Consider the following 26,185-nt stretch of genomic DNA (forward strand, 5'->3'; position numbering starts at 1 on the left):
GGATGCAGGAAAGAAACTCGGATGGTAGTTTGCCTCCCAGGTGCCAGGGTCCGGGATGTTTCTGATCGCGTCCAAGATAACCTGCAGTGGGAGGGAGAACAGCCAGAGGTCATGGTACATATAGGTACTAATGACATAGGTAGGAAAAGGAAAGAGGTCCTGAAAGAAGACTACAGGGAGTTAGGAAGGAAGTTGAAAAGCAGGACCTCAAAGGTAGTAATCTCGGGACTACTGCCTGTGCCACACGACAATGAGAATAGGAATAGAATGAGGTGGAGGATAAATGTATGGCTGAGGGATTGGAGCAGGGGGCAGGGATTCAGATTTCTGGATCATTGGGACCTCTTTTGGGGCGAGTGTGACCTGTACAAAAAGTACGGGTTGCACTTGAATCCCAGGGGGACCAATATCCTGGTGGGCAGGTTTGATAGAGCTTTTGGGAAGGGTTTAAACTAGTTTGGCAGGGGGGTGGGAATCAGAATGTGAGTGCAGGGATTAAGGTAGAAGGACAAGGGCGTGATGCCAAGAGTTCTGAGTTGATGAGGAAGGACAGGCAGGAACAAAACATAATTGCAGCCAGTTAAAGGGGTTGAAATGTGTCTATTTCAATGCTAGGAGTATTAGGAACAAGGAGGATGACCTTAGAGCATGGATTAGTACGTGGAACTACGATGTTGTGGCCATTACTGAAACTTGGTTGGAAGAAGGGCAGGATTGGATGATGCAGGTCCCGGGGTTCAGGTGTTTTAAAAGGAATAGGATGGGAGGTAGAAAAGGGGGTGGAGTGGCATTGCTGGTCAGGGATAGTATCATGGCTATAGAAAGGGAGAACGCTGCAGAAGGAGTGTCCATGGAGTCAGTCTGGGTGGAAGTCAGAAATAGGAAGGGATCAATCACTGTGCTGGGAGTAGTCTATAGGCCCCCAAATAGCCCTTGGGACACCGAGGAGCAGATAAGCAGGCAGATTTTAGAATGGTGCAGGAAATACAGGGTAGTAGTTATGGGAGATTTCAACTTCCCTCATATTGACTTGTACCTCCTGAGTGCAAGGGGATAGATGGGGCTGAATTTGTCAGGTGTGTTCAAGAAGGATTCCTGACAGTATGTGGACCAGCCGACGAGAGGAGAGGCTATAATGGATCTAGTTCTGGGTAATGAACCTGGTCAGGTGACAGACCTCTTGGTGGGGGAGCATTTTGGTGAGTGTGACCACAACTCCCTTAGCTTCAGCATAGCTATGGAAAGGGATAAAATCAGATGAAATGGTAAAGTGCTTAACTGGGGAAGGGCTAACTTTGAAGGGATGAGGCAGGAACTAGTGAGAGTAAATTGGAAACAGATGTTCAAAGGGGAAAGCACAGAAGTAATGTGGGAGAAGTTTAGGGACCACTTGAGCTGGGTTCAGGATAGGTTTGTCCCACTAAGGCAAGGAAAAAAATGGTAGGAAAAGGGAACTGTGGCTGACAAAACATGTGAGGCAACTCGTCAAGAGGAAAAAGGAAGCATATGTTAGATATAAGAAGCAGGAAGCAGGAGGGGCTCATATGAAATATAGGGTAGCCAGGAAGGAGCTAAAGAAAGGACTTAGGAGAGCTCGAAGGGGGCATGAGAAGGCCTTGGCATGTAGGATTAAGGAGAACCCCAAGGTGTTCTATGCGTATGTGAAGAATAGGAGGATGACGAGAACGAATGTGGGACCGCTAAAGGATAAAGAGGGCAACATGTGCCTGGAAGCGGAGAAGGTTGGGGAGGTCCTAAATGAATACTTTGCTTCAGTATTCACAAGTGAAAAGGATCTTGATCAGGATGAGGTTGAAGTAGAGCGGGCCTGTGTGCTGGACAGTGTGGAGATTAAGGAAGAAGAAGTGCTGGATCTTCTTAAAGACATTAAGATCGATAAATCCCCAGGGCTGGATATGATACACCCCAGGTTGTTGTGGGAATTAAGAGAAGAGATCGCAGGAGCATTAGCTATGATCTTTGAATCCTCTTTGACTGCAGGGGAAGTGCCGGAGGACTGGAGAATGGCAAATGTAGTTCCCTTGTTTAAAAAAGGTAATAGGGAGAAACCTGGGTACTATAGACCGGTGAGTCTTACGGCGGTGGTATGCAAACTACTGGAAAGGATTCTTAAGGATAGGATCTACGAGCATTTGGAGAAGTACAGTCTGCTCATGAATAGTCAACATGTCTTTGTGAAGGGAAGATCATGCCTCACGAGCCTGATTGAGTTTTTTGAAGAGGTAACAAAAGAAATTGATGAGGGTAGGGCAATGGATGTGGTCTACATGGACTTTAGCAAAGCATTTGACAAGGTCCCTCATGAGAGACTCATCCAGAAAGTCATGAGGCATGGGATAAGTGGAACATTGGCTGTTTGGATAAAAAATTGGCTTGAAGGAAGAAAGCAGAGGGTAGTTGTGGAAGGAAAGTATTTTGCCTGGAGTTCAATCCGGACAAGTGTGAGGTGATGCATTTTGGAAGGACAAACCAGAAGACTGAGTACAGGATTAATGGTCAGTTACTTAAGAGTGTGGATGAACAAAGGGACCTTGGGGTTCAAATCCATACATCCCTCAAGGTCACTGCACAGGTTGATAGGGTAGTTAAGAAGGCCTATGGTATGCTAGACTTCATTAACAGGGGGATTGATTTCAAGAGTAGAGAGGTCATGTTGCAACTCTACAAATCTCTGGTGAGACCGCACTTAAAGTATTGTGTTCAATTCTGGTCACCTCATTATAGGAAGGATGTGGAAGCTATGGAGAGGGTGCAGAGGAGACTTACCAGGATGTGGCCTGGTTTGGAGAACAAGTCATATGAAGCAAGGTTAGCAGAGCTGGGACTTTTCTCTTTGGAGTGTAGAAGAATGAGAGGGGACTTGATAGAGGTCTACAAGGTTATGAGAGGCATAGACAGGGTGGATAGTCAGTACCTGTTTCCCAGGGCACCAATAGCAAACACCAGAGGGCATATGTACAAAATTAAGGGAGGGAAGTTTAGGGGAGACATCAGGGGTAAGTTTTTTACACAGAGGGTTGTGAGTGCCTGGAAAGACTTGCCAGGGATGGTGGTGGAGGCTAAAACATTATTTAAGAGCCTCTTGGACAGGCACATAGATGAAAGAAAAATGGAGGGCTATGGGGTAGTGTGGGTTTAGTACATTTTTTTAAGGATTATATAGGTTGGCACAACATGGAGGGCTGAAGGGCCTGTACTGTGCTGTAGTGTTCTATGGTTCTATGTGTGGACAGAACGTAGCGGCACTCCACCCTCTGGCCCAAGGCCAAAAAAGAAAGTAGTCACCAAACTCATTCCAACCCAATGGAAAACATTAAAATTTGGTTGTGCATCTGATTTTCCCCTCTACATGGCTTTACAGATTCTATTCCTGTGGGTCCTGCTGTCATTTGAGACACATGGTGGGGCCACTTCCCAACCATTGGCCCTGTTCAGAATGTGCATTGGACAGGCTCCAGGCAACTTCTGCCTAAGTTATCAAACTGGTTTCTTATTGATGCGTGTACAGGGAAAAACCATTGTTTTGTATGGTGTCCATACTGATCATTAAATCAAATCAGTACATCAAGACATAACAAGAGAAAACTATAACAGAATAGTGATGACATCACAGAGGAAGTATAGTGCAGGTAGACAATAAGGAAATGAGTTTCAGGCAGGTGAATGGAGCAGAGGCAGATCAGCTGTGATCTTGACGAATGGGAGAGTAAGCTTGGTGGTGAATGGCTATTTCTGCCCTGAGTTCTTCCTTGTAGTTGGTTGTAGTTGAGGAGTGTGTTTGTATGTGCTGCTACTCTGCATTTCCAGCATCTGCAGAATCTCTTGTGTTCATGTTGAAATGTCGGACCTGGTTAAAATAATTCTTATATTGGAATAAAATAGATGGGTTGGGCTGTTCCATGTCAACCTGGTTCAGTAATTTGTCCAGGCCAGAATGATTTTCTTTGTAATTCAGTGCTGGCATTCTGTTCTAGATCAAACTTGGTGTTTTAAGCTCAAGCATATCAACATCAGTAAGAACTGGGTTATGAGAATTCTAGCTTGGGTTTGGAATGGACTGTCATGCCATCATCTTAATCACTGTATTAATATCACAATGCTAATGATCAACTCTCAGAAAAGCTGCAGCAACCAAAAAGAATCCTCTCCTTGTGTTCTCTTCCAGCCATGTGACCCAGTCAACGAGCTTTGAAGACCCTCGACTCGAGGGAAGCCAGGTTGTACAGCCAACCTCTCGGAGGATCGAGATGAAGCGGGATCCAGTGCTGGGCTTTGGCTTTGTTGCGGGCAGTGAGAAGCCAGTTGTTGTGCGCTCTGTGACACCAGGTAAGGAGATAAACAAAGCAAAACACACGAAACGCTGGGGGAGCTCAGTTGATGTTCCAGTCCAAGACCCTTCATCAGGCCTGCAGAAAAAGATGAGGAGGAGAGGGAAGAAGATACACAGGGTGATAGGTGAAACTGGGAGGGGGAGGGGTGAAGTAAAGAGCTGGGAAGTTGATTGGTGAAAGAGATAAAGGCCTGGAGAAGGGTGAGTCTGATAGGAGAGGGCAAAAGGCCATGGAAGAAAGAAAAGTGGGGTAGGAGCACCAGAGAGAGGTGATAAGGTGAGAGAGGGAAATGGGAATCAGGAATGGTGAAGGGGAGAGGCATTTCTGTAAGTTTGAGAAATTGATATTCATGCCATCAGTTTGGAGGCTACCCAGACGGAATATAAGGTGTTGCTCCTCCAACCTGAGTGTGGCCTCCTCGCAACAGTAGAGAAGGACATGGGCTGACATGTCAGAAATGAGTAGTGAAATTAAAATGGGTGGCCACCGGGAGATCCTGCTTTTTCTGGCAGATGGAGCGAGGGTGCTTAGTGAAGCGGTCTCATAATCTACGTTGGGTGTCACCAATATAAAGAAGGCTACATCAGGAGACCCGAACATAGTAGTTAACCCCAACAGACTCACAGGTGAAGTGTCACCTCACCTGGAAGGACTGTTTGGGGCCCTGAGTGGTGGTGAGGGAGGAAGTGTAGGAACAAGTGCTATACCTGCCCTCCTCCCGAAACATCGACTACTTACTCTTTTCCATAGATGCTGCCTGGCCTGCTGAGTTTCCCCAGCATTTTGTGTGTATTGCTCGGAGTATAAACAATGAAGCTTATATTCTCCAATTAATTTTCTCTAATCCTTTAGTCCATTGCATTAGCTTTAGTCCCTGTTTTCATCAGTAGCACACTTTGGTAAATTAAATGATATAAGCAAGCCTTATCTCCTCTGATCCTTCTGTCAATCAAATGATGTGGTTAACGAGGCAAAGACAAGTGAATAGGGTGGTATTAACTTGGGTGTCATTATAGTTTTACTGTTGAATACTTTGCCTAGCCTTCCCCCAAGACCTAGCAATAATGCTTCTAGAACTGGGAGATGGTCACAAAGTTCTACCACTTGGTATTTCTGGCCAGTGCAATGAATAATAAAATGAAGTACAAAATGTCAAGGAAAGCCAGGGCTGACTTAAGTTATGGCACTTTAACAAGCTGCTGTTTTCGAAATCAATGGATAATGCAGCTCATGTGACATTAAAGGCTCTTGTCACATCTAACACTTTCTTACAGGTGGGCCATCTGAAGGCAAGCTGATACCGGGAGACCAAATAATAAAGATAAATGACGAACCTGTCAACACAGCTCCCAGGGAGAGAGTCATCGACCTTGTAAGGTAATGGCTTTTTATTTACATATGGACACTGATCGTTAGCCAACCAAAATCAGGAAATGATGACAGGGGATTCGCACTGCTGTATGAGATTGACACATTTGTGTGTTGATAGGTGGAAGCAGAGATAGGTCTGGAATAAATAATGAAGTTTATCTTTATTACTTTCAGTGGCTGACTTGAATAGCCAAATTATTCGACTATTCATGCCTAAAAATAGTGACTTGCCTGTATCATAATTTATCAAAGATCAGTTGCTGGCACACAAGCATTCGTTAGTTGAAAATTTATTCTTTACTGCACCATATTCTGAAATAACTGCCCTAGCTATTGAAGAGCAAAAGCTCCTTGCTGAAGGGGAATGGTACACAATAAGGCCTCTTACCTGCCATCCTTCATGAGTCACAGAGAAACTACAATGCTGCAGAAGTGATTCTTTGCATTGTAGGTCAGTTTCTAAGTTGCATGTTAGTGAAACTCTCCAACCCAGATATTGTCTTTAATGCCTGTCTCCACAGAATCTACATGAATGTGCAGATGTAACTATTGAGTTCTTGAATGACTAAAAGACACTCTGATCACCAATATAATGACCTTAGTTACTAACCACCTACTATATATCAACCGGGGTACTGCAAGTCTGTGTCTTTATTGATGCTTTGTTGCACGCTTGAGTGCTTGGTGAAGGGTACAAATGTTTTTTTTTGCTGGTGGAGGGGGGGTCGTTGCTTTGCTGTTCCTAATGCATGCGAGGGGGAGCTGGGAGAGCTTTGGGATTCTAACATTTAACTGTCATTCATTCTTTGGGGCACTCCTCTATTTTTGTGGATTGTTGCAAAGAAAAAGAATTTCAAGATGTATATTGTATCCATTTCTCTGACATTAAGTGTACCTTTGAAACCTTCAGGAACTCAGTAAAACTGAGGTAGCAGATATCAAACCAAAGAGTAGATGATTGTGCTTCATGCAGACCCTTAGAAATAATCAGTAAACCATCACAGTATTAACATAATCTGAAATGCTAATTACCCAGTTAATTATTGCAAGCATCTAAATAGTGGAGCTTCTTTCTTGACATATCGGCCATTTCTTCACTTTGTAAGTAAGCCTGTTTAAGTAGGGGAAAGAGAGAAGGACAGCTGATAAAATATGGAATGAAAGATTGTTGTGAGAACAGCATATCCAGTAACTTGGAGCACAGATGCTGTATTGTTATTTAATCCAAAAGACTCTGGAGATCCAGTATTTTTAATTTTCTAATACTGCTCAGTAAATGACTAATGATTTGCTTTTGGCACTTAATCAACTTGAGCTAGCTTCAGTGTAGCCATGCTTCCGAATGTTTTTGGTGCCTTAGGTTCAAGAGGTTCAAAGGTTCATTTATTATCAAAGTACGTATGCAGATACAACTCTGAGATCTGTCTTCTCTAGATAGCCATGAAATAAAGAAAACCATGGAGTTCTTTCAAAGAAAAAAACTATCAACCCACTCCCCCACACAAAAAAATTCAAATAACCCCCCCCCACACACACACAGAAAAACATTAGTGAACACCAAACACCAATTTGTTTTTCTGCGGAAGGGGAAAAGAAAGTTGCTCGCACACTGTTCTATCCATTCAGACTACCATTATCACACAAAAGGAAGCATCTCCCCCTTGTCATTCTGCAGTTGACCTCAATATTATAATATCATAGTTCATTTACACTACAACAGTCAAGCTTTGATGCCATGAGCAGCCAAGCTATGCAGTTGAGATTGAAAATGGAGCTGGAAAGGGCATGTAATAAGTGTAATGTCACAATTTTATTTGAGGACTTCAATATGCAAGGTGATTGCAAAAATCACAGTGGTGTTGGATCACAGAAGAGGGAATTTGCTGAATGCCTATGAGATGGCGTTTTAGAGCAGCTTGTGCTCGAGCTTACTAGAGTAAAGGCTCTCTTAGATTGGGTGTTGTGTAGTAACCCAGCTTAATCAGCTTAACATACAGGAACCCTTAGGAGACAGCGATCATAGTGCAATCTGAGAGGGAAAAGCATTAGTCAGATGTATCAGTATCACAATGCAATTGCAGAGGCATGAGAGAGGAGCTTGCCCAGATGGATTGGAGGGTGATACTTGTGGGGATGACGGCAGGGCAGAGATGGCTGAAGTTTCTGGAAGTAGTTCACAAGGCGCAGGATAGATATGTCCCACAGAAGAAGTTGTTCTTAAATGGCAGTGGTAGGCAACCATGACTGACGGGGGAAGTTAAGGACTGCATAAAAGCTATATAAGGTAGCTTATGAGGTAAGAGGCATAAAAGCCATATAAGGTAAGACTGCACCTAAGGTAGCAAAAGTGAGTGGGAAGCTTTTAACATCAAACAAAAGGCAAATAAAAAAAGTTTTTTTCAGTTACAACAAAAGTAAAAGGGAGGTGAGTGTTGATATTGGACCACTGGAAAATGATGTTGGTGAGGTAGTAATGGGGGACAAAGAAATGGCAGATAAACTTAATAAGTACATTGCTTCAATCTTTACTGTGGAATACAATAGCTGTATGCCAGAGGACAGTGAATGCATTGGTCATGATCTTTCAAAAATCACTTGATTCTGGCATGGTCCCGGAGGACTGGAAGATTGCAAATATCACTCCACTCTTTAATAAGGGAGGAAGACAAAAGAGAGAACATTATAGGCCAGTTAGCCTAACCTCAGTGATTGGGAAATTGTTGGAGTCCATTATTAAGGAGACCAATGATAAAATAAGTCAAAGTCAGCATGGTTTCTATGAAGAGAAATCTTGCCTGACAAATCTGTTAGAATTCTGTTAGGAAGTAACAAGTCAGGTGGACAAAGGAGAGGCAGTGGATGTCCTTTACTTAAATTGTCAGAAGGCATTTGATAAGGTGCCTCACATGAGGCTGCTTAACAAGATAAAATCCTATAGTGTTACAGGAAAGATATGGGCAGGTATAGAGGAATGGCTGATAGGCAGGAGGCAGTGAGTAGGAATAAAGGGGACCTCTTCTGGTTGGCTGCCAGTGTCTAGTGGTGTTCCTCAGGGCTCAGTATTGGGACTGCTACTTTTCACATTGTTTGTCAATGATTTAGATAATGGAATTGATGGCTTTGTAGCAAAGTTTACGGATGACATGAAGATAGATGGAGGGGTTGGTAGTGCTGAGAAAGCAATGCAATTGCAGCAGGACTTAGACAAATTGGAAGAATGGGCAAACAACTGGAAGATGGAATACACAGTTGGGAAACATATAATAATGCATTTTGGTAAAAGGAACAATAGTGTGGACTATTATCTAAATGGGGGGGAAATTCAAACATCAAAGGTGCAAAGGGATTTAGGAGTCCTCGGCCCAGACTCCCAGAAGGTTCATTCACAGGTTGAGCCTGTGGTAAAGAAGGCAAATGCAATGCTGGCATTTATTTCAAGGGGAATAGAATATTAAAACAAAGAGATAATGCTAAAGCTTTATACAACATTAGTCATCCCACACTTGGAGCATTGTCAACAGCTTTGGGCCCCTTACCTCAGAAAGGATGTATTGTCATTGGAGATAGTCCAGAGGAGGGTCATGAGGATGATTCTGGGAATGAAAGGGTTAATGTATGAAGAATTTTAGCAACTTTGGTCCTGTACTCACTGCAAGTTAGAAGAATGCATGGGGATCTCATTGAAACCTATTGAATGTTGAAAGGGCAACATAGGGTGGATGTGGAGAGGATGTCTCCCATGGTGGGGGTTTCTAGAACTAGAGGGCACAGCTTCAACATTGAGGGGCAACCTTTTAGAACAGAAATAAAAAGGATTTTTTTAGCCAAAGAGTGGTGAATCTGTGGAATGCTCTGCCACAGACTCCAGTGGAGGCCAAGTCCATGGGTATATTTAATGTGGAAATTGGTAGGATTTCTGATTTGTCAGGTCATTGAGGGATATGGTGAGAGGGCAGTTGTACGGGGTTGAATGGGATCTGGAATCAGCCATGATGAAATGCTGGAGCAGACTTGATGGGCTGAATGGCCTAATTCTGCTCCTACGTCTTATGGTTTTATGTTTAAGAGTTTAGCACAGTCCTCGCACTCTCTCCTGGGAACAAAGGTTATCCCTTTTCCCTTGCCCATTGGCTTTGCGGGATCATTTATGCATCTATTCAGAGATGCAATGACTCTCATTAGTGAAGGAAAATCGAAATTCAGTAAGCAATAATGATGCTGAAAGGAACCTTTGGGTCCTCTGTAGGCCATGTCCACACTTGAAATACCATCTCTATTTCTGTTGCTGATGTTGTCTCTCAGAACACTGCAGTCCTTCCAGCGACTGGGTGATGAAGCAAGATGGAGTGGGTGATACAATGGAGCATGAAAGTCATCTACAGCAAAAGAGAGCAACAGAAGAAGCAGTGAGAAGAAGAGCTCTAGCTCAAGACAAATGCAAAATGCCTGGACTGCCGCCTAAACCATCAACCCTTGTATGCGCAGTAAAGGATTTTATCCTCACTACACTTCTTCACATGAATCTCCCATGTTCTTTTAATGCAACTTCACTTGGAAACCAAAAAAAGCAATGAATCTGTGACAATTCCACAAGATGTTTTCTTGTTTAATTTGTTCATAAAATATCAGCAATGACAACCATGTCTAAAATGATTAAAAGCTCATTTTGAGGACAGAAGGCACTGAAATTTCCACAGTATATAACCCTTATCACTTCTTAAAAATCTATTTTAACATTCATGCAAGAGCCTACCGAGAGAACATAATTTTTATTACCCATTGACTGTATCAGAGCTGTTGTATATGCTCATTGCTGCACGTTCATTCAGGGAATTGCTTGGTGAATCATTTCTTTAAATCACCATTTCTGACGCTCCTTAGAGTGGAAAACATTCCCACATGCTGTGACTTCCGGGACAACACTGACCTGGTACGTAGGGGACAGGTTTCTTATGTTGGTTCTCTGCCTACCAATCCACCTCAGGAACTGGGAGACTTGCCCCTCTGAAAACTTGTCCACAGGACTATCAGCAAATCACAGCAAATGTACTGGCTTAACAAACAACCCTCCTGATATCCATGAAGAGAATCATGATAAAGGAATGTTTTATAAATTTATTCCTTCCCAATAAATGCTGCTGTCTTGTTCTTGGTCCTGTCCCATCCAATGCCAAATTGACCATATAATACCAGTATTTGCAGATTATTTACCCCTGGAGAAGCTGATTATTCCTGGAATAGCTAATGTCAGCAGTGGAATAAAGCAGAAGAGAATTTTATGACCAAAGGTCGAAAGGTAAGTAACTTGATCATGCACAGAGCTGATCATGCTGTCCTGGGAGTGTCCTTTAATGGAGCAAGTTAACTGCTTTAATTTCACAAGTTCAGCCCATTGAGGCACCAACACTGTCAATGCTCTAGTGATAATGTACTGAACTAGTTTTGAAGGTATAATCAAAACGATGTTCAATTATGAAGTGATGAAAAAAGAAATACTTCTTCAAATGAAACTATCGGACTGAGCACCTGAATCCGGATACTTCCTTACTTATTGCCCATTATGCTGCTGGCATTCAGGGTAGCTGAAAAGGTTTTCCTCTTTGCAGTTTCCCTAACAATATATTTTTTGACCAGTCGGGGTTCTTGGCCCCGAGCTGAATTACTGAACCTAGAGGACTGCTGGACCACTCTTAGTCTGGCCTCTACACTTCGACATGTTTGGCCTGGGTGATCCTACAAGGCCCTGTCTCCAGCCAACATAGCTTTCTGGGTCATTGAGGTATCCTATGACAAGGTTGTTGACCGTTTGGAGGTAACTCAGGATACCTGACAGAATATTATCAACACTGATGATTTTCTCCCCTTGACCTGAGAATTTTCAAACCTTCTCTTTGCACTTGTGCTTCTGAACTTTGAATTTCATACTATATCCATGAGTTGGGGATCTTCAGCATCTATTTTTTGCTTAGGAAGGTGATGTGTTAGTGAGAGGTCAAGGTATCACAGAAAGACTTAATACCTGGAGACAACTGAAAGTTTTCGGCCCGAAACGTCGGCAGTTTGTTCATGTCCATGGATGCTGCCTGACCTGCTGAGTTCCTCCAGCATTTTGTTTGTGTTGCTCCAGCATCAGCAGAATCTCTTGTAGTTATGTACGTGTAATCAGGTTGTGCGTGCTTCGTTGGGAATATTAGCATATCCATCCAAATCACTGAAGAACTGCCCACAATGCTTCTTGCATTGTTGATGTGCACAGAAGGTGGATCTGCACTCCAACCTTCATCATTTGCTGTGGTCTTGGCAAACTGTATGAAACGTTCCTCGGACAGCAGGTCACTCAGCACAGTATTTGATACACTTGTGTGCACTCAGCTACACCATCACTCAATGCTCACATGCCCCTTTTTGGTGTGCGCTCAGCTGGTTGTCTCTGTCACTGTTGTTTGTTACCATGGCTACTGGAGGAAGATGATGCATCAACTTTTCCGGCAAGCGATTGCAACATAGGACGGATAGGTGGCACGGGGCCACTAGCAGATGTCTCATCCCCCAGGGCACTTATGCCTTCTGTCGTCACACAGGAGGTGATGTTGGTTTCTGTACTCATTTTGGTGCAATAGTGGATTTGAGTTGACAGTGGCTCTGAACCTATTGTCCCCACCCAAGTTTGCAAAGCCTTTTGTTTACTGTGGTTTAAATAGACTGAAGGCAGCTAACTACCTGGCTGAGAACTGTACCCATATGGCATCCTGAATATCTGCGAATCCAAAACAGTGCCACCTTGCACTTAAGTAGCAACTCCAACAACATTATCTACCAGTTCAATCACTTGCAAATCTAAAAATGTGCTTCTGAGTAGCAGCTTAAGCAGCTGAATATTACAGGGAGATTCACTGGAACATTAACAGGTTAAAGGTCATGTGTCAAACTCTCAGGTCTGGCGTTCTGTAGTCCAGCATTTTCTATGATCCAGTGTGTTTTGAGCCTATAGCACAGGACTATACTACAGACAGTCCTCAAGTCTCGTACGAGTTCCGTTCCTGAGTCAGTATTTAAGTCGGATTTGTAGGTAAGTCGGAACAAGTACATCCGGTATTATTTAGCGTCAGTTAGTCAAACGTTTGTCTTAGTATATAGTATATATTTTACCTTTCTGTGCATATAAAACACTTAAGAAACATATGTATTCCAATAGTTAAACCACTGCGTTGATTAGTAATAATTGTAGCTTTCATCGGGGCAGGGCTTTTCACATGCTCCATTATTCTCACTTTATCTGTTATCCTTTAAAATTATTCTGATCATTGACCGAATGTAGCCTAACGCTTTTCTAATGACCGATGGCATTTCACCTCTTCCCAAACGCTTTATTTCCACTTTATTTTCAATTGCGATTGCTTCCCGTCAATGGAACAGAAACACTGCAGGTGTCGGGTCCCAACCTCCGCCGGCTCCCGAGGTCCGCTGGGTCTTAAGGACCACTGCACACTGTCAACGGAACAGAAACACTGCGGGCAGCGGGTCCCGAGCTCCGCCGGCTCCCGAGGCCCGCTGGGTCCTAACGACCACTGCACTGAGACAGGTTGAATGGGACAAGAGGGGTCTGTGCTGGGTTTGGGTTTTTGATCCTCTACAATATTCCACGTGGGAATTTAAACTGGAGGTGGCAGTGTTTTTTTTTAACGAGGTCGAGTTGCGAGCTCGATATCAACCCGGCATGGATGGTATGGGAGTCACTGGATCGACATCAACCCGGCACGGGAGCAGTCTGTCACTGGATCGAACTCGGAAACCCCCATTCTCTAGCCCGGCGCTGATCTCACTGCGCCACCAGCCGACCGGAACGGGGGGGGGGGGGGGGGGGGTCAGGGTGAATCTTACTAAGAAAATTTTAAGCCAAATACAAAGTTAAACACTCAACACAGTGTTAACGGCAACGACTTAAAATGGCGGACGGCGTCGGGATCCAACTTAAAATGTACGATGGCATTCTGCTTCCTCGGTTCATAAGTACGAGTTGTCCGTAAGTCGGACATTCGTAACTCGGGGACTACCTGTAATTTACTAATTCTAGCATCTACAGTACTGTGCAAAAGTCTTAGGCACCCTGTATGCTCAAGATTTTTGCACAGTACTGTAAACATAGCTAAGACCTGTATTGATCTGCAGCTAATTAAACTACTAGTAAAACTAGTATGGGTGCCAACACTAGTGTTGTGGAATAGCACAACACTATTACAGTTTGAGATGTCCCAGAGGTCAGAGTTCAATTCCGGTGTCATTCTGTAAGGAGTCTCTGTGTGCGTTTGTGGAATGTGTGGGTTTTCTCCGGATTCTCCGCTTTACTCTGAGAGTCCAAGGCATACTGGGTAGGTCATTGTAAATTATGCCATGACTGGGTTAGGGTTAATCGGGTTTGTTGGTGGTTGCTGGGGTGCTGTGGCTCGCAGGGCCAGAAGGGCCCACTCCACACTGTATCACTAAATACATTAATAAATAAATACACTTTCAGAATCTCAGCCAACAACGTTTCTAATTTACTGCAACTTCAGTTTGCAGACACATGACCCAAAAAGTGTCTAAGCAGATCCTCCCCAGCTTCTTGGACATATGTTCAAGTATCTGGGAACCAGTGGTATGGATTTGCCTGCTGCCTCAGTGTTGCAGGCATCTTCTCCCAACTGGGAAATCCATTGGCAATCACATTTCAGACTTGCAAACTCATCGTGTTACGAACAGTTCACACTGCTGCAACCTGGGGCTGACCTGTACTTAAAAAGATCAAAGATCAGTTCTCCTGCTCAGACAAGGGACAACTTCTGTGATTAGAGTTTTCTGTGGATTGGCACCAAAGGATGATGGACAACAGAGTTTCAACCTGTAATACCTCATTCAGTATTGAAGGAGTTAGGACAGGTGACTAATACCGTTAATGGAGAGGTGTGTTTTAAGGAGTATTGTAAAGGATCGGGGGAGTGGCAGGGATGGAATTTTAGTATACTGTGTCTGGGTAGGTGAAGGCAGTGCTGCCCAAGGTGACATGAGAATATGGAGAAATAAAGTATTTAACAGGGTGGCGGGGGGAGGGGTGCAAAGATAATGAGCATGAGGCCACGGAGGAATTTGGAAACACTGAACAGGAATTTTAGAGTGAGAATGAGCAGGTTATGTCCCAAGTAACAGTAACAGTATCATTATGATAATCAGCACCGTAAAATTTATGATGATGATGCAAGGTTGCCTTGATTTTAGAATTGATCTTCAGTAGGATACATACTGCACCTTAGGAAAGGACATGGAGTCAGTGCACCACCTTGTACCACAGTTAACAATGAACTGGGTGCATGCACACTCCTTATTGCAAAGAGGTTTGAACTTTGCTGATATAATTTGGGAAATCATCCACGGTTCCATATGGTGGTGCATTAATGGCCCTGAGTTGAGCTAAATGCTGCAGCCATTTAAAAATAAAGCATATCGACCCATGGCATTAATTATTCAAGACTCAAGCCTACAGTTCAATGCAGATGTACCACCCCTGGGCATTCTTGTAATGTATGAGTCTATTTCTTTTAAAGCAATGACCACACCCACACTCTTAGCACTACGTATTGATCTGTTATTTGCACATGTGCATTGTTCTCATCTCTCTCTCTCTCTCTCTCTCTCTCTGTCCCTCTCTGTCTCTGTCTCTCTCTCTCTGTCTCTGTCTCTGTCTCCAATCCAAATACACCAGTAAAAGCCATCTCCTGTGTACATGCTTTTATTTAATTGATATGTAGTTGTGGACAGACACAACAAATAGGCAACAAGTACGAACCTGAATGTCAGAGAATGTCATGAACTGCACCAACAGTTACGTGACAAAACAGTGAGCGTTAAAGAGCACAAGAAGGCCATCATACATGGTAACAAAAGCATGAGTTCAATGCACAGTAACAGTGAGAGATGCACTGAATTTAAAGTGAAAATAACGTGGCAATGGCTTCAATCAGGAAAGTTGAAGCATAGAAACATAGAAAACCTACAGCGCAATACAGGCCCTTCGGCCCACAAATTTGTGCCGAACATGTCCTTTCCTTAGAACTACCTAGGCTTTACCCATAGCCCTCTATTTTTCTAAGCTCCATGTATCCATCCAGGAGTCTCTTAAAAGACCCTATTGTATTCGCCTCCACCACCAGGGCCGGCAGCCCATTACACACACTAACCATTCTCTGCGTAAAAACTTACCCCTGATATCTCCTCTGTACCTACTTCCAAGCACCTTAAAACTATGAAATGCTAGCCATTTCAGCCCTGGGGAAAAAAGCCTCTGCCTTTCCACACGACCAATGCCTCTCATTATATTATACACCTCAATCAGGTCACCTCTCATCCTCCCTCGCTCCAAGGAGAAAAGGCCGAGTTCCCTTGACCTATTCTCATAAGGCATGCTCCCCAATCCAGGCAACATCCTTGTAAATCTCCTCCACACCCTTTCTATGTTTTCCACATCCTTCCTGTAGTGAGGTGACCAGAATTGAGCACAGAACTCCAAGTGGGGTCTGACCAGGGTCCTATATAGCTGCAACATTACCTCTCGGCTCCTAAACTCAATCCCACGGTTGATGAAGGTCAATGTACTGTATGCCTTCTTAACCACAGAGTCAACCTGCGCAGCAGTTTTGAGTGTCCTATGGACTCGGACCCCAAGATCTCTCTGATCCTCCACACTGCCAAGAGTCTTGCCATTAATGCTATATTCTGCTATCATATTTGACCTACCAAAATGAACCGCCTCACACTTATCTGGGTTGAACTCCATCTGCCACTTTTCAGCCCAGTTTTGCATCCTATCAGTGTCCCGTTGTAACCTCTGACAGCACTCCACACTATCCAGAACACCCCCAACCTTTGTGTCATCAGCAAATTTTCTAACCCATCCCTCCACTTTCTCATCCAGGTTATTTATAAAAGTCACAAAGAGTAGGGGTCCCAGAACAGATCCCTGAGGCATACCACTGGTCACCAGCCTCCATGCAGAATATGACCCGTCTACAACCACTCTTTGCCTACTGTGGTCAAGTCAGTTCTGGATCCACAAAGCAATGTCCCCATGGATCCCAGTGCCTCCTTACATTCTCAATAAGCCTTGCATGGGGTACCTTATCAAATGCCTTGCTAAAATCCATATACACTACATCTATGGCTCTACTCTCATCAATGTGTTTAGTCACATCATCAAAAAATTCAATCAGGCTTGTAAGGCACAACCTGCCTTTGAAAAAGCTATACTGACTATTCCTAATCATATTATGCCTCTCCAAATGTTCATAAATCCTGCCTCTCAGGATCTTTTCCATCAACTTACCAACCACTAAAGTAAGACTCACTGGTCCATAATTTCCTGGGCTATCCCTACTCCCTTTCTGGAATAAGGGAACAACATCCACAAACCTCCAATCCTCTGGAACCTCTCCCATCCTCACTGATGATGCAAAGATCATCGCCAGAGGCTCAGCAATCTCCTCCTTCACTTCCCACAGTAGCCTGGGGTACATCTCGTCCAGTCCCAGTGACTTATCCAACTTGATGCTTTCCAAAAGCTCCAGCACATCCTCTTCCATAATATCTACATGCTCAAGTTTTTCATCCCTGCAATTGCCAAGATCCTTTTCTGTAGTGAATACTGAAGCAAAGTATTCATTACCTCTGCCATCTCCTCTGGTTCCTTACACACTTTTCCACTGTCACACATGATTGGTCCTATTTTCTCACGTCTTATCCTCTTGCTCTTCACACACTTATAGAATGCCTTGGGGTTTTCCTTAATCCTGTCCACCAAGGCCTTCTCATGGCCCCTTATGGCTCGCCTAATTTCATTCTTAAGTTCCTTCCCGCTAGCCTTATTAGCTTCTAGATCTCTATCATTACCTAGTTTTTTGAACCTTTTGTAAGCTCTTCTTTTCTTCCTGACTAGATTTACAACAGCCTTTGTACACCATGGTTCCTGTACCCTACCATCCTTTCCTTGTCTCATTGGAACGTATCTACGCAGAACCCCACACAAATATCCCCTGAACATTTGCCACATTTCTTCCGTATGTTTCCCTGAGAACATCTGTTTCCAATTTATGCTTCCAAGTTCCTGCCTGATAGCCTCATATTTCCCCTTACTCCAATTAAACATTTCCCTAACTTGTCTGTTCCTATCCCTCTCCAATGCTATGGTAAAGGAGATAGAATTGTGATCGTTATCTCCGAAATGCTCTCCCACTGAGAGACCTGACACCTGACCAGGTTCATTTCCCAATAATCAAGTATAGCTTCTCCTCTTGTAGGCTTATCTACATATTGTGTCAAAAAACCTTCCTGAACACACCTAAGAAATTCCACCCCCATCTAAACTCCTCACTCTAGGGAGATGCTAATCAATATTTGGGAAATTAAAATTTCCCACCATAACAACCCTGTTATTATTACTCCTTTCCAAAATCTGTCTCCCTATCTGCTCCTCGATGTCCCTGTTACTGGGTGGTCTATAAAAAACAGCCAGTAGAGTTATTGACACCTTCCTATTCCTAACTTCCACCCACAGAGACTCCGTAGACAACCCCTCCGTGACTTCCTCCTTTTCTGCAGCCGTGACACTATCTCTGATCAACAGTGCTATGCCTCCATCTCTTTTCCCTTCCTCCCTGACCTTTCTGAAACATCTAAAGCCTGGCACCTGAAGTAGCCATTCCTGCCCCTGCACCATCCAAGTCTCTGTAATGGCTGCAACATCATAGCTCCAAGTGCTGATCCACACCCTGAGCTCATCCGCTTTATTCATAGTATTCCTTATATTAAAATAGTCACATCTCAAACCATCGGTCTGAGTGTGTCCCTTCTCTATCACCTGCCTATCCTCCCTTTTGCACTGTCTCCAACTTTCTCTATTTGTGAGTCAACCTCCCTTTTCTCCGTCACTTCAGTTCGGTTCCCACCTCCCAGCAATTCTAGTTTAAATTCTCCCCAATAGCCTTAGCAAACCTCCCCACCAGGATATTGGTCCCCCTCAGATTCATGTGCAAACCATCCTTTTTGTACAGGTCACACCTGCCCCAAAAGAGATCCCAATGATCCAGAAATCTGAATCCCTGCCCCCTGCTCCAATCCCTCAGCCATGTATTTATCCTCCACCTCATTCTATTCCAATACTCACTGTCGCGTGGCACAGGCAGTAATCCTGAGATTACTACATTTGAGGTTTTGTTTCTCAACTTCCTTCCTAACTCCCTATAGTCTGTTTTCAGCACCTTCTCCCTTTTCCTACCTATGTTATTGGTAGCAATATGTACCACGACCTCTGGCTGTTCTCCTTCCCACTTCAAGATATCGTGGATGCGATCAGAAACATCGCAGACCCTGGCACCTGGGAGGAAAACTACCATCCGCGTTTCTTTCCTGCAGTTACTGAACGTAAAACAGAATCAGGCAACAGAGGACTAATATATGGAATGAACTGCTCACCCATTATGGCCCATTCCTGGCCAACAGTGTGATGCGTCCCCGTATAACACTGGAGCCATTTTGTCACACACTTTGATAGATGGATCTGAACGTCTGATTGTGTTTGCTTCAAGATCACTGATGAGCACAGATCGGAACTATGCACAGATTGATCGAGAGGCCCTTAGGGAACACGTATGGGAATAAAGAAGTTCCACCACTACCTCTACGGATAATTGTTTACTCTAGTGACAGACCACCAGAACTTTGTTTCCATTTTCAATCCCAGGATTCCAGTGATGACTGCCACCCGGTTACAATGTTGGGCACCAGACTCTTATGACATAGAGTTCAAGGGTACCAAACAACACAGCAACGCTGATGGCTTGTCACACCTTCCACCATTGACAACTGAAGAAGAGAAGTCTTCATACTGTGACCCAGCAGAAGTGTTCCACACCGCATTGGTGGACCAGTTGCTGGTAACAAACTCTGAAATACAAAGGGAAACAAGGAATGACCCCACATTGTCAAAAGTCTATGAAATCACCATGCAAGGATGGCCAGCTCATGGTAACCCTACGTTTCCAGAGTTCTCAGCAAAACAGGGCCAATGTATGTCAAAGAACACTGATGTATGGATCTCGTGTGTGGTTCCCTCTAAACTACATGAAGGACACCTGGGTACAGTCAAGATGAAGAGTCTCACCTGGAGCTTTGTGTGTAAATAGATTGAAGACTTGGCCAAAAGCTGTTTGAAATGCCAAGAAGTTTAAAATGCACCCCACAGGTACACCCATGGGAGTGGCCGTCATCACCATGGCAAAGAGTACATATTGACTTTGCTGGGCATTCATGGACTCCACGTTTCTGATTGCTGTGGATGCTCATTCAAAATGGCCTGAGGTTATACCGATGAAGTCAATCACCTCAGCAGACTGTCTCCACTCTGAGGATTATCTTCACCAGAAAGGGCTTAGTGACAACAGTGACAACAATTGTGAGTGACAACAGACCACAATACTCGTCAGAAGAATTTCGACTGTTCATGAAGAAAAATAGCATGAGACATTTCAAGTCAGTTCCTCACCACCCAAAAATGAATGGGTTAGCTGAAAGGTTTATCCAAACCTTCAAGAAGTGCATTAAAGTGAATGACAAGGAGGACATTCCACTACAGCACAAGGTGGACAATTTCCTTTTTGTGTACTGGAACTCTGTTCATATGATGATGAATCAAATACCTGCAATGCTTTTCATGAGCAAGAATCTGAGATCTCAAATAGACCTCCTAAGACCAGACCTATGGAGGGAAGTACAGAGTTAAAAGTTCAGCCAGTTGCCAAGTGAAGCAGCAAGGAGCCTTGAGATTGGACAGGAAGTCCTAGCGCATGATTACTGAGAAGACAAGTAGACACCTGGTAGGATAGCTACAAGATCTGAACCACTGATGTACACAGTGAATGTTGGAGATCAGACCTGGTGGACCAGATAGTGGATGCACAACTGAAGAACACACCTGAGTCTATTGCATCCAACAAGATGGACACATTACAGTCACTGGACTTACCTCTCAGTAATGATATCACTGTCAGCAACGTGTCATCAGAAACTGAGAACGTTGTCTTAGACAAGACACCTGCTGAACCTGATTCCCCTCCACAGGTCCGGAGGTGCTGTCCTGAAAGAAACAAAGCACCACTCAAAAAACTGAACTTTTAGAACTGTGGCACACACAAAATGCTGGAGGAACTCAGCAGGCCGGGCAGCATCTAGGAAAAGTGTACAGCTGACGTTTCCGGCTGAGACCCTTCAGCAGGACTGGAGAAAAAAAAGACAAGGAGTGGAGTTGGACTATGGGTTTATGAAAGGGAACATAGAACATAGAAATCTACAGCACATTACCCACCCTTCGGCTCACAATGTTGTGACGACCATGCCGACCTACTCTAAAAGCTACCTAGAATAACCCTCTAAGCTCTAAGCTCCAAGTACCTATCTAAGAGGCTCTTAAAAGACCATATTGTATCCGCAAGTTAAATGTTTTGTACATACACCATTTTATTTTGCATTAATCTAAAGGGGGAGGAAATGTAATGTATGGATCTATTTCTTTTAGAGCAATGACCCCCCCCCCACCCACGTTGGCACTACGTGTTGATCTGTTGTCTGCACATGCGCATTGTTTTCTCTCTCTCTCACTGCATTGTGAACACACCAGTTAAAGCCATCTCCCACATGTGCGCTTTTATTTAATTGATATGTGGTTCTGCACAGAATTCTTCTCAGTTCCAGAATTTGTGGAGTTGGCTTAGTTATGTGTCTGTGGACATTTTATTGCAGATCTGTAGGTATAACACAGGAAAACCGAGGAACGCTATCTAATTCAGTTTAAATTTATCAGAGTAAAATTGCAGAGTGACATGAAATGTTCTGTTTTTTCAAAAGGAAAACAACATACTTCTAATGCATGAATAAACAGAGAAACCCACATGTTAGAATCAATCCAATCTAGCTAACACATAGCACGAGGCATGCCTGGCCTGCATCAATGTCATTTAAAGGGTTTAGGGAGGCCCTATGTTATACAACCTATTTTAGGTAAATGCTCTTTCAGAGTCTTCTGGGACCCTGATCCCTACGCCCCACTGCAACATCCAACTTCTCAATTCACAAACCAGTCCAATACTAAACCTTGACCCTCAGCCAGCACCAGTTTTTCCAATGATCTGCCCCCCACCCAATAATCACCAACAATTGCACTGATCCAACACCACTCTCCCACAGATCTCTGCCTCCACAACCCTTGATGCCTGATCCCTGCCAGCAGCGGCCATGAACCCCACCTTCAACGTGGCCTAGATCCACAACTTCAATGGTTAGACACTTTCTTTTTCAAGCATGCCTTCCCATGAGAATGAGGCTTCCTCTATAGTACAGATACACCAACACTTTTTGCAGTGTGAACAGGAGAACAAGTCTGCTGGCCAGCCACACACTGCCCCATCGATTCATATTTTCAAGCACCATTCAGCTTTTAGAATGACTGTTTTAGTTAAAGAGTCACTATACCAGGATCTCAACTTTTTATGCCATTTCCCTAAGAACACGCCCCAAATCCTCTGATTTTCTTGTAGAAGACAGAAGAATTGGTATTGGACTTGTTGTACCAAGACATCATACAGATCTACATCCCTCACCTAACTCACCCACATACCTAAACACAGATGCTGGAGATCCAAAGCAACAGACACAACATGTTGGGGGAACTCAGCAGGGCAGGCAGCATCTATGAAAACTAAGAGATAGTTAGCGTTTCAGGCTGAGACCCCTCTTCAGGACAGAGAAGGAAGTTGGAAGATGCCAGAATTGATGTTTATGCCATCAGGTTGGAGAGCACCCAGGCAGAATGTAATGTGGTGCTTCTCCACCCTGAGGGTAGCCTCATTTTGGCACAAGAGGAGGCTATGGACTGACACGTCAGAACCTTATATTCCATCTGGGGACCCTCCAATCTGCCCTTGTAAATATTGGTATATGCTTTTATGCTTTTGTATCTTCTGATTGATGGAAGAGGGAGAAGAGAGTATGTCTGGAGCAGGAGAGGTCTTTGATTATGTTGACTGGTTTACTGAGGCAGAAAGAAGTGTAGACAGAGTTCATGAAGGGGTGGTTGGTTTCTGTGATGTGCTGAGTTGTGTCCTCAATTCTCTGTGTGGTATTAATCTGATGAGCTTGGTTATACAGTATTTAGCTGCAAAATGTTTACCGTTGGGTGTTGCTTGTTAAAGGAGACAGAAAATTCACTCATTTACAAGACGTAAGCACACAAAAATCAGTTAACTCAGGCAATATGTTCATATTCTATCCCTTCACAATGTGGTCCAGGTCAATTTTGGCCCGGCCCAAGAATCCCTTTATAACAAGTGTCTATACCAAATTTTGAACCACAGATCTATTTAGAATGTATAAATAGCTCATCTGACATTAATAAATGGATGATTAATCCTCAATTAATGTTTCAGAGATCTAAAATCTATTTCAATAGATGTGGATCAAATTTGACCCAGAACAGCCTCAATGTACAAAAATTTGTAGCACTTGTACAAAAGTATAAAATTTTTAAATATTTTAATTTTTGTGCATTTTGGGTCACTTTAGGAAAAATAATCAAATTTAAGCTTAAAAATGGAAATTAGGGGGGTTTACTGCTGTCAAATGTCAAAATGGGTCAAATTTGATGCGAACAGTATGTAAGGGTTAAAGGAGCACCCCTCCCCTATTAATACCACCACCACCCTTAACAATTTTCACTGAAGACTAAGTAATCTAGGATATAAGGTGCAGAGTCCTGTGTACACTTGTGAAACATGCTGTTGATGGTTGTGCCCAAAATGAAAATGTTGAAAAATTGTAATATGGTGATGAAGTGCATGCAAGAGGTAAGTAAACATTCAGAGGCTAAAGGGTTTTGGGAAATTAGTGAGAATTCAGTTGTCCGGAGACCAACAGCTAGCTACAGTTACCTACAGTTAGTCTCCCAACAACCTTTTCTGCATTTGGAATTGCTATCTGCAGGTGACTGAGAACAACAGCTACTGGAGCCTCAAAGTCACTGAGATATGGTGCATCATCATCTGCTCCAAGGAGAACTAGTCAGTGCTTCTCATTGCCGCCACTGCCAGAGGGATTGAGAAAATGGATTTTGTGTATAATGTAATTGTGGATTCATCTGGGCAAGCTGAGCCTAGAAAAACAGTGGCTGGCTGCATGAAATCCTTACACTAAAGAGATGACGTATTTATGAATAACTAGCCTTAACTTTCACAGAAATGTGAGCAAGATTGGTTTACACTGTACCAAAATGATTATACACATTTTAGTTTTGCTGGATACTGTCTGGCAAAGTCAAGGATATTTTCCGAGCTGGATTGCACAGCATTTAGTTTACAGTATAGCCATTACAGTTGGGATTGGAGAAGAATAGATCCTTGAAGATTGCTTATCATGTATAAATTCCTCAGCTTTGCTGTCTGTGACAGAGTCCATGGGGCAGGAATGATGGATGAGCTGGACACAATAGAGAGTAAACTGCAAATCAGCTAGATCTAGAAATGGAGTCAGGCAAAAACTTGAAAGCGTTAGTTTGTGGATTTGGTGACATATCAGGGGCTGGATTTGGCATTTACCTCATATTCAAATACTGTTTATGTATTATTGAATTATTGAATTAAAATTGGACAAACAGCCCAAAAGGATGGGAAATCAGGAGCAAGGTGTTCAGGCATAGATATAGTTAGAGGCGGGTGCAGTTTAGCTTAGCTACGGAGCTGATCTTTGGGTCTAGCCTGCCCAAGTTATTATCTAGCAAGTAGTCATACAATCTGATGACAGTAATAGAATTAACTTACAGGAGTTTACTGGTTATATTACTAGGTGATCAAAGCAACACAGTCTTCCTGAGGATAAGGAATAACCAAAGATACTGGTAGTAGATAAAGGCAACTGAATATTGTTTTTGATTGTGTGAAAGTTAATTATCTGACCATAGGTAATTTTGTTCCTTAAATATAGCTTGAAGAGGGATGTGCTGATCATAATAGCCTCTATAAATGTTTGAAGTAACACAGTCATACCTCATTCATACACACGATTATTTTCATGACCCATTCTGCTGTGAAACTATTCTGTTGATTCACAGACCTGCACAGCCATGTTAAGCTATGCCAGAAGTAAATTCCTGGTCATTTTCTAGGGAATGTGATTGGGTGAAAGTGGATTTGTCTTATCAAAATGTGCCTTGAACTCATCGGATCCTTGATATTCCTTTCCTGACAGCGAGGTGCAGCAGTTAGTGCTGCTGCCTGATGGCTCCATTCCGATCTGTAGTGCTGCCTGTCTGGAGTTTGCAAGTTCTCCCTGTGGATGCACGGGCTTAGCACGCAGTCAAGTGCATTGAAAAGGCGCGCGTGTCATAAAAGGAGAAACTAAGAGTACAGGATCTTCAATTTAGAAGAATGGGAGGTGATCTCATTAAAGTGTACAAAATCCTCATGGTGCTTGGCAGGAGATGATATTTAGCTGGCTGGAATATCCAGAACCAGGAGTCACAATCTCAGAATAATGGGTCGTCCATTCAGGACTGAAGTGAGAAGAAGGTTTTCACCCAGAAGGTGGTGAATCTTTGGAATTCCCCACATCGGAAGGCTTTTGAGGCTTAAGTGTTGAATACATTCCAGATGGAGACTGATATATCTTATGATATTGAGGGACTGAAGGAACATGGAGTTAATGTAGGAAAGTTATGTTGAGATAAATGATCAGTCATGCTGTTACTTCAGGTTGTACACTGCATACGTTCTTCGATATTAAATGGAACCATTGAACCGATGAATGATGGAACTGTGGGGAGGGGCTGAACAGTTTGTTGTTACTTTCATTTCATTTACTCATGTTCTCAAATAAAAATGCTGTCAGCTGATCCTCTGATGAGTTTAACTAGAATACAAAGCTTGTCAAAGTAAATGTATGGGGCATTCTATTGAGATTTTTTCAGTGATAAAAATGATCCTGATTTCTCTGTGCCTTGTTTGTGCAATAAACCTTCAGATGGGTTTGCAATCTCTAGCTCTGAAGGTATGGCATATTTGAAGGTTCACTACTGTATCATAGATTCATCAAGATCTATCAAGTCCTGTGGCTTCTCTACATTTCATCTGTCTTTCTGCTATCAATGTCGGCTTATGCTTGAATATAACCCAGCTTGGAAAGTGCAGGGATCGAGATTCTACATTCAACACTGACTATTATTAGTTAAACGTCATGTGGATTGCCACTCCTTCACAGTACCCTGTGGTGAACTACATATACCTGTCTGGACTGCTCCTGTGGCTCCTCCCACAGACCCCTGTATAAAGGCGATTGAGGCCTGAGCCCGGCCTCATTCTCCAGGATGTAGTGTTGTTCATTCTTCCAGTCAATTAAAG

At 43.3% G+C, this 26,185-nt stretch overlaps 1 protein-coding gene across 8 annotated transcripts in view; it reads left to right on the forward strand.

The window, feature by feature from the left end:
- The window catches only part of frmpd4 (FERM and PDZ domain containing 4), a 785,950-nt gene that overhangs the window by 642,833 nt on the left and 116,932 nt on the right, over positions 1-26,185 (forward strand). For all 8 annotated transcript variants that reach the window (XM_073045767.1, XM_073045775.1, XM_073045768.1 and 5 more), the window contains 2 exons: positions 4,187-4,347; positions 5,627-5,729. In XM_073045767.1, coding sequence (XP_072901868.1) covers positions 4,187-4,347; positions 5,627-5,729 — 264 coding nt within the window. The remainder of the gene's footprint in view (positions 1-4,186; positions 4,348-5,626; positions 5,730-26,185) is intronic.

Source organism: Hemitrygon akajei, chromosome 5, assembly GCF_048418815.1.
Source record: "Hemitrygon akajei chromosome 5, sHemAka1.3, whole genome shotgun sequence".
In the NCBI taxonomy this organism is placed as follows: domain Eukaryota; kingdom Metazoa; phylum Chordata; class Chondrichthyes; order Myliobatiformes; family Dasyatidae; genus Hemitrygon; species Hemitrygon akajei.